At 44.1% G+C, this 8,578-nt stretch overlaps 1 protein-coding gene across 2 annotated transcripts in view; it reads left to right on the top strand.

The window, feature by feature from the left end:
• Positions 1-8,578, top strand: part of Nek4 (NIMA related kinase 4) — a 52,908-nt gene that overhangs the window by 32,757 nt on the left and 11,573 nt on the right. For both annotated transcript variants that reach the window (XM_026779812.1, XM_013346919.2), the window contains exons 8-12: positions 630-779; positions 2,244-2,393; positions 3,640-3,706; positions 5,107-5,213; positions 6,833-6,921. In XM_026779812.1, coding sequence (XP_026635613.1) covers positions 630-779; positions 2,244-2,393; positions 3,640-3,706; positions 5,107-5,213; positions 6,833-6,921 — 563 coding nt within the window. The remainder of the gene's footprint in view (positions 1-629; positions 780-2,243; positions 2,394-3,639; positions 3,707-5,106; positions 5,214-6,832; positions 6,922-8,578) is intronic.

Raw genomic sequence — 8,578 nt, 5'->3', positions numbered from 1 at the left:
AGAGATGGCTCAGCGGTTAAGAGCATTACCCGCTCTTCCAAAGGTCCTGAGTTCAATTCCCAGCAACCACATGGTGGCTCACAACCATCTGTAATGAAGTCTGGTGCCCTCTTCTGGCCTTCAGCCAAACAGACAGAATATTGTATACATAATAAATAAATTAAAAAAAAAGAGTTGCCTTTGTTTGAGGCAAGAGAGTAAACACTAGAACATGGTTAAGGCCATCATTTCCTGTAAACATAAGCATTCATTTTGAGAAAGAGAAAGCTTCCTTCTCACTTCCATTTTACAATTATTATTTTTTAATTTATGTGATATATAGGTGTTTTGCCTTCATAAATATCTGTGCACAGGTATGTGACCAGTGCCCATGGAAGCCAGAGGAGGGTGTTAGGTCCCTTGGACGTGGAGTTGCAGACAGTTGTGAGCTGCCACGTAGGTGCTGGGATTTGAATGCAGGTCCTCTGGAAGAGCATCCAGTGCTCTTAACTGCTTATCTATCTCTCTAGCCTTTCATTTTGCAATTTCAGAAGGAAGTGTGGAGAGTTTGGCATTTGAAGATCTAAAGATTGTTCTGTTACTCTTTGCAATTCTTTTGTATGTTTCTTTACTTTTTTATTTCTTTTAAGGATCAAGTTACTGGTGGATGTATGATAGAAAAACAGGACAGCATCCCCCCAAGATTCCAGCCACACAGCTCTGTGTCTGAACCTTCTGTATCTGGACAGCGAAGGCAGAAAAAAAGAGAACAGACTGACCATGATCAGGCAAAGAGCCAGGTAAGCAATCTCTTTGCAATGAGTCATTGTGCTGCTTGGGACACGGCTCTAGAAGTTTGACTTTTGTTTAGATTGATTAACCATTGCCAAAAGTGCAGAAGAAATGCCAAGAATGGAGCAAGAAACTGGGCAAGGATAAGATGCTTAAGTGGGTCATTTTGAAAGCTAAAGGAACAGGCTGTTTAAATCCTTTGTTATGTTGCTGAACATGTATTTTCTTTTAATATTTTTTCATGACTATGTATGTGTGTGTGTGTGTGTGTGTATTTTTTTTCTTTTTTTTTTCTATGCAGTGCTGGAAAATGAACCCAGGGACTTGTGTATACTATATAAACACTCTACCACTGAGCTGGATTCCTAGCCCTTGACACTGCCTTTATTAAAATATCTTCCATTCAGTGCTGGGAAGATGGTTCAGTGGTTAAGAACATTGGCAGTTCTTCTAGAGGTCCTAAATTCAATTCACAGCAAACACATGGGGGCTCACAACCATCTATAATGGGATGTGATGCCCTCTTCTGGCCTGCAGGTGTATATGCAGATAGAACACCATATACATAAAATAAGTAAGTCTTAAATAAGGAAGCCATATCTTTTTTTTTTTTATGTTGTACTTGTTTAATTTAGGTTCCCTCACCCCAGTGGACTTACACCAACTCCTTCTAGCCATTTTTGGATAGACTAAGGGGGTTTTATTATTATTATTAAAAATTTCTGCCTCCTCCCATCCCCCCATTTCCCTCCCCCTCCTCCTCCAGTCCTAAGAGAAGTCAGGGTGCCCTGCCCTGTGGGAAGTCCAAGGTCCTCCCCCTCCATCCAGGTCTAGGAAGGTGAGCATCCAAACAGACTAGGCTCCCAAAAAGCCAGTACATGCAGTAGAATCAAAACACAGTGCCATTATCATTGGCTTCTCAGTCTGCCCTCATTGTCAGCCACATTCAGAGAGTCCGGTTTGATGACATGCTCGTTCAGTCCCAGTCCAGCTGGCCTTGGTGAGCTCCCAATAGATCAGTCACACCGTCTCCGTGGGTGGACGCATCACTCGCGGTCCTGACTATCTTAAAATATATATGGATGCCGGGCGGTGGTGGCGCACGCCTTTAATCCCAGCACTCGGGAGGCAGAGGAAGGCGGATCTCTGTGAGTTCGAGTGATCTACAAGAGCTAGTTCCAGGACAGGCTCCAAAACCACAGAGAAACCCTGTCTTGAAAAAAAAACCACAAAAAAATAAAATATATATGGATATATACATGTATGTATGTGTGTGTGTGTGTGTGTATATATGTACACACACATATACATTCAGATATTTTTTGTCTAAGCTTCTCAAGTAGTCATTCACTTTTGGCAGAGTCTGTAGCACACGCAGGTCTCAAAACTGATTTTCTTACCTCTTACCAATTGGAAGTTTAGGGATGGCTCTGTATGAAACTGATAACTTCCCTTTCTTTCCGTTACTTAAGTTCCAGGAATCACCCCCTTGGCTTTTGCCTTCTCCCCCTCCTGTTGGAAAAGTGGATATTGTGTCAGCACAACTAAAGGATAGAAACCAAAGTCAGCCTGTGGCCAGCTCTGTAGACAGTTCAAGGGTCAGTTCATCGTTGTCGTCCAAGGTTTGTACGAATGTGTGCTTGTTTAAAAACAGTTCTTATGAAGCTTTGGATAATACAATATATGTATATTGTGGAGTTTCATATTAAACATATTAGCCCTACTTTACCAGTAGCATTGGTTTGATTGCCATGGGTATGGTCTGCACTCCCTAAGACAGCCACTTGCAGTCATGTAAGGAGACTAAGTAGATTCTGAATATGAGAAGTGTGAAAGCATTTCTTTTTTTTTCTATTTTTAAAAAAACTATCTTTTTTCATTTTACATACCAATCCCAGTTCCCACTCCCTCCCCTCCTCCCATTCCCTTCACCTTCTCCCCCATTCCATCCCCCATCTACTCCTCAGAGAGGGTAAGGCACATTGCTTTGAGGAAGGATCAAGGTCCTCCCTACTATATCTAGGTAAGCAAGATATCCCTCCAAAGAGAATGGGTTCCAAAAAGACAGTACAGGCAGTAGGGATAAATCCTGGTTCCATTGCCAGTGGCCCCACAGTCTGCCCCCATATAACTGTCACCCACATTCCCAGGGCCTAGTTTGGTCCTGTGCTAGTTCTTTCCATGTCTGACCAGGTCAGCTGTCTTAGCGAGTGTCCCCATCATGGTCTTGACCTCTTTGCTCATATTCTCACTCCTCCTACTCTTCAACTGGACTTTGGGAGCTCAGTCCAGTGCTCTGCTACAGGTCTCTGCCTCTGTTTCCATCAGTTTCTGGATGAAGGCTCTATGGTGACATTTAAGATAGTAATCAATCTGACTACGGGGCAAGGCCAGTTCAAGCACCCTCTCCACTATTGCTTAGGGTCTTAGCTGGGGCCATCTTTGTGGAGTTCTGGGAATTTCTCTAGTGCCAGGTTTCTTGCTAGCCCCATAATGGCTTCCTCAGTCAAGATATTTCTTTCCTTGCTCTCTGTCTCTGTCCTTCCCCATCTTGACCATCCCATTTCTTCAAGTTCTCCCCACCTTCTGCCCTCCCTTCTCCCTCTACCCCCATGCTCCCAATTTTCTCAGGAGATCTTAACAAAAGTATTTCTTACTTGTCCACAAATGAGCATCTTTCCGAAGCCAGGGCTGTGATCATTCTTTTCTAGGGTTACTCTTGTGTGGACTAAACCTCCACACACAAAGTGCTTTCTCTGCTCCTTGAGAGACCAGTGGGAGGCCTTTGGCACAGTTGCATGATGTGTCGTGCATTGGTGATGGAAAACTGAGTAGAAGCAGAAATAACTCCATGACTTTCTTTCAAAGGGTCGGCCGCTATCAGCCAGAGAGAGGCGGCGACTAAAGCAGTCACAGGAAGATGCACTCCCCTCAGGTGAGGCTGAAGTCTTTATCTGGTTGGTTGTTGATGGCTGCCCAGAAGAATTGGCTCTGGTTGTTAGGTGTACAAACTTGAAAGTAGCAATGACCATCTGGGAGTGATTTTGTAGAGTTCTTAAAATTTCTTAGCTAAACCTTATAAAATATTGTAGAGTACTGACTCTTGACCATGAGTCTGAGAAAGAGGACTGGAAGGAGAGCAGGGAGTGGAGAGATGCTCAACAGTTAAGAGAACGTGATGCTCTTGCACAAGACTCAGATTCAGACCCCAGAACCTAGGTGGGAGCTAGAAACCGCCCTTGACTCCAGTTCCAGGGGGGCCAACACTCACCCTCTTCCGACCTCCATGTGCACCAAGCACACATGTAGTGCACATACGCACGTGGGCAGGACACATAGCGTAGAAATTTAAAATCTCAAAATCTTAAACAAGTAAATAAATTTTAAAAAGACAGAGAAAGCCAGAGGATTTTGAACTATGACATCTCAGGCTGGAAATTAGGTAAATATTTAACTTATTTTTCCCATCCAGACCCTGATGGTCAGAGAGCCACACCTGGCTAAGAAATGTAGGGGTTTTGGTTTCTTTGTTTATTTTTTGAGGCAGGATCTCAGTATGTAAGCCTTGGCTGGCCTGGAACTTACTATGTAGACTAGGCTGCTCTTGAAAACAGAGATCCATCTGCCACTGCCTCCTGAGTGCTAGATTAAAGGTGCATGTTGCGACTCTGTGGATAATTCTATTCTTTTTTTTTTGGTTTTTTCGAGACAGGGTTTCCCTGTGTAACAGTCCTAGCTGTCCTGGGACTAGAATTCTGTTCGTAAAACTATTTTTAGGTTTATTTTATGTATATGAATGTTTTACTTGCATGTAAGCCACATGTATGCCTAAGTGCCCATAGAAGTCAGAAGTCATTGGCTTACCTGAAACTGGAGTTATGTGTGGTTGTGAGCCACTGTGTGTGTGCTAGGAATAGAACTCAAGTCTCCTGCAAGATCATCAAGTGCTCTTAATTGCTGAGCCATCTCTCCAGCCCCTCTGTGGCTCCTTCTTACTGCCATCATCTAAAAGTTGTGTTACCGGCTTTCCTTTATTAAAGGTGACCCTGTCTCCAACGTTACGGTAAATGTGTAAAGGGTAGTATCTTGTTTCATATCTGTAATCATCCCCAAAGGGGGAGTTAGTGTTACCCTGTGTTTTCACAGGGTTAAGTAACTTGCCCAAGCTTCAAAGCTGGTAAAAAAAAAAAAAGAAAACCCAGAACTAAATTTAGACTGAAGTGGCAGACCCCAGAATGATGAATATGCTGTCTGGGTTGCTCTGGCTGACTCCTCCTATGGCATCCTCTGTACTCAGTACACTACAAACAGCTACTGGGGGGTTCATATTTTCAGGCCCTTCAGTCCGGAGAACTCACAGTGCAGCGGAGCCAGTGAAACCACAAGAAGACGACCAGCCTACCCCTGTCCGACGATTCTCTTCTGACTGCAACATCCCTCAGGTGCATCCCACAGTCCTGAGGGTCTGTTCCTAGGAACCCTAATACCGTAAACTTCAAAGATGTCAGCATCATTTCTTCGGGGCATTGCTGACCAAGCTATTTCTTTTTGGAGACAGGGTCTCAGGTTCCAAGGCTGACCCGGAACTTACTGTGTAGCTGAGGGTGACCTTCAGATCCTCCTGTCTCCATGTTCTAGGTGTTGAGAATGCAGGCATACACTGTTAAAATCTTGCTGCGTAGCCCAGGATGATATTGAACTCTTAGTTCTCCTGTCTCAGTCTCTGTCTAGTTCTGTTGCTAGGAAGAGACACCATGACTATGGCAGCTCTTACAACAAAAAGCATTTAGTTAGGGCTTGCTTACAGTTTCAGAGTCTTTGCCCATTGTCGTCATGGTAGGGAGCATGGTCTTGGTGCTGGAGGAGCCGAGAGTTCCACATCTGGATCCGCAGGTAGCAGGAAGAAAGCAAAACCCTGGGCCTGGCCCACACCCAAAGCCCACACCCAATGACACACTTCCTTCAACGAGGCCACACCTACTCCAACAAGAGCACCTCTAATAGTGCCACTCCCTGGAGACTAAGCATTCAAATCTGTGGGGGCCATTCTTATTCCAGCCACCTGTGTGCCGATTTCTGGGATTAAAGAAAGGTGTGTGCCACCATGCCTAGCCGTCTTTTTGACTTTTGATTAAGGAAGGGACTCATGGCGGGGGAGGGGGGTGCCATACACTTTTAATCTCAGCACTTGGGAGGCAGAAGCAGGTGGATCTCCATGAGTTCAAGGCCAGCCTTGTCTATAAGTGTGAGTTCCAGGATAGCCAAGGTTACACAGAGAAGCCCTGTCTTAAAAAATCAAAAAACACAAAACCAAAACCACCCAAAACAAGCAAACAAACCAAAAATGGAACTCAAATAGTAATTAAAAGGATTATGCTTAACTTGTTGAGGGTACACATTTTTAAAATATGTATGAGTGTTTTGCCTGTATGTGTGTCTGTTCACTACATGCATGCCTGGTGCCCATGGAGGCCAGAAGATCCCCTAGAACCTGAGTTACAGATGGTGGTGAGCCACCATGTGGGTGCTGGGGAATGGCTCCAGTGCTCTTAATGGCTAAGCGACCTCTGCGGTCCTAGGACTATATATTTTCCAGGCATTCTTGCTAACAGTTGGAAGCTTAGTTAGAATCCTTTTTAGGGAGTCATCTTGTTTTCTCTCTCTCTCTTTGATATTGAGGATTGAACCTGGGGCCTCACACGTGGTAGGCCAATATAGTACCAATAAAGTATATTCCCTAGACCATTTTTCTACTTTTATTTCAAGACAGGGTCTTACAATCTCACTGATTGATCTTATATTCACTGTGTAGCCTAGGCGGTTCTGAACCTCACTCTGTAGACCATGCTGACTTGAATTTAGATTCACCTGCCTCTGACTCCTGAGCACTGGGATTAAAGATGTGCACCACCACTGCCTGGTGTTCACTGAATAAACTGACTTTAAGTCTTCTATCAGTTTCTCCTCATTAATTGCATGCAAGGTTCATTGTGTCTAGTTATTGCACTTAAATATTTGGAGTATTGCATTCTGGTTTATTGTTCTTTCCAATTACTAACAGGAAAAGAGACTGACACATGGTCTGTCTGAGGATGAGTTAAGTTCCTCTACAAGCTCAACTGACAAATCAGATGGGGATTCCAGGGATGGGTAAGTTCTTGGTTTTCTGTCTCAGTTCTATTTGAACTGAGTCTAAAAACTATTCCTACCTGTGGTACTCATAACATTACAAATAGTGGCACATGCTGGAGCTTAAAATACATCTGAGAGAAGCTAGAGAGATGGCTTGGTGGTTAAGAAGGCTGGCTTTTCTTCCAGAGAACCTGGGTTCACTTTCTAGCACCCACAAGACACCTCACAACCATCTGTAACTCCAGTTCCAAGGGATCCAACATCATCTTCTTGTTTCCATGAGCACTGCTTGCATGTGGTGCACATATATGCAAGAAAGACACCTGCACACATCAAATAATTTTGTTTTGTTTTGTTTTTTTGAGACAGGGTTTTCTGTGTAACAACCCTAGCTGTAATGGTCTGCCTTGTCCCTTTAAGAGACAAGCCATGCCCCACTCCCTCCCAAAACTGATCTTCAGCTTCCAGCCTGAGTCCCTTCCTTTTCTTTCCCTCCCTCCCTCTCTCCCTCCCTCCCTTCCTCCCTCCCTTCTCTCTCTCTTTCCTTCCCTCCCTCCTTCTCTCCCCCCCTCTGCCTCTCTCTCTGTTCTTCCCTCTTCTCCCCTTCCCTTCCATAACCCACTAAATAAATATCCAACTGCACTCTGCATGGTGTGCCTATCCATCTCACTCACTTGCCACGAGGCTTCCTGCCTAGGACCCGGCTGCCTTCATGGCCTGCTTGGTCTTGGGACCCACTGCCAACTGCCTGCTGCCACTCGGGGACCTGCAGCATTTTACTTAAACCATTACACTAGCTTTCCTGGAACTAGCTGTGTAGACCAGGCTGGCCTCAAACTCACAGAGATCCATTTGCCTCTGCTTCCCAAATTCTGGGATTAAAGGCATGCACCACCTCTGCCTGGCCATAGATTTTTTTAAAAAAATTTAAAATGTATCTATCTTCCATGAAAATAATGTAATTTTCATTCAGAGTTCATTCAGTTTTTTGTTTGTGTATTTGTTCGTTTGTTTGTTTTTGGTTTGGTTTTCTTGAAACAAGGTTTCCTTCCTGTCCTAGAACTTGCTCTGTGGAACAGGCTGGCGTTGAACTCACAGAGATCTCCGTGCTTCTGCCTCCTGAGTGCTGAGGTTAAAGGCAAGCACACTACCCCCTTCCACACACACCCTGGCTTCAGTCAGAGTTCTTATAGAGCGTGTTCTCTATAGTCTGTGGTAGTTATCAGTGTTGACTGTCTTTTCCTTAGAGCTTTTGTGACACACACATACTCTTGCCTTTTCTGGAACCCTAAATACATGAGTATTAGACTGCTTATCGATGTACACATATCTGTGATGCTCTGATTGTTCTACATTTGTTCTTCATTCTGTTTTTCATAGATTCTATTGCTACAAAGGTTTGAGCTCACTTGCCTGTCTTGTGTCTAGTCCATTAGCCCCATCTAGGACCTTGTGGTTTCGTCTCTTGAATTTAACATCGGCCTGTTGAATGTCTCCCATGATGTTCCCTTGGCATGCTCGTGCTTTTCTCTTTATAGCCATATGAGATATATTTATAATAACTAATGTCTTCATCTACTCATTCTGTTACTTGTATCACTTCTGGGTTTGTTTCCATAAATTTCATTCCCCCCTTAACAATGGTGCTTTTTCCTGCTTCTTTTTAGTTTGGAGT

This window comes from Microtus ochrogaster, chromosome 6 (genome assembly GCF_000317375.1).
Source record: "Microtus ochrogaster isolate Prairie Vole_2 chromosome 6, MicOch1.0, whole genome shotgun sequence".
Classification (NCBI taxonomy): Eukaryota; Metazoa; Chordata; class Mammalia; order Rodentia; family Cricetidae; genus Microtus; species Microtus ochrogaster.
This window is presented reverse-complemented; position numbering and strand designations above follow the sequence as displayed.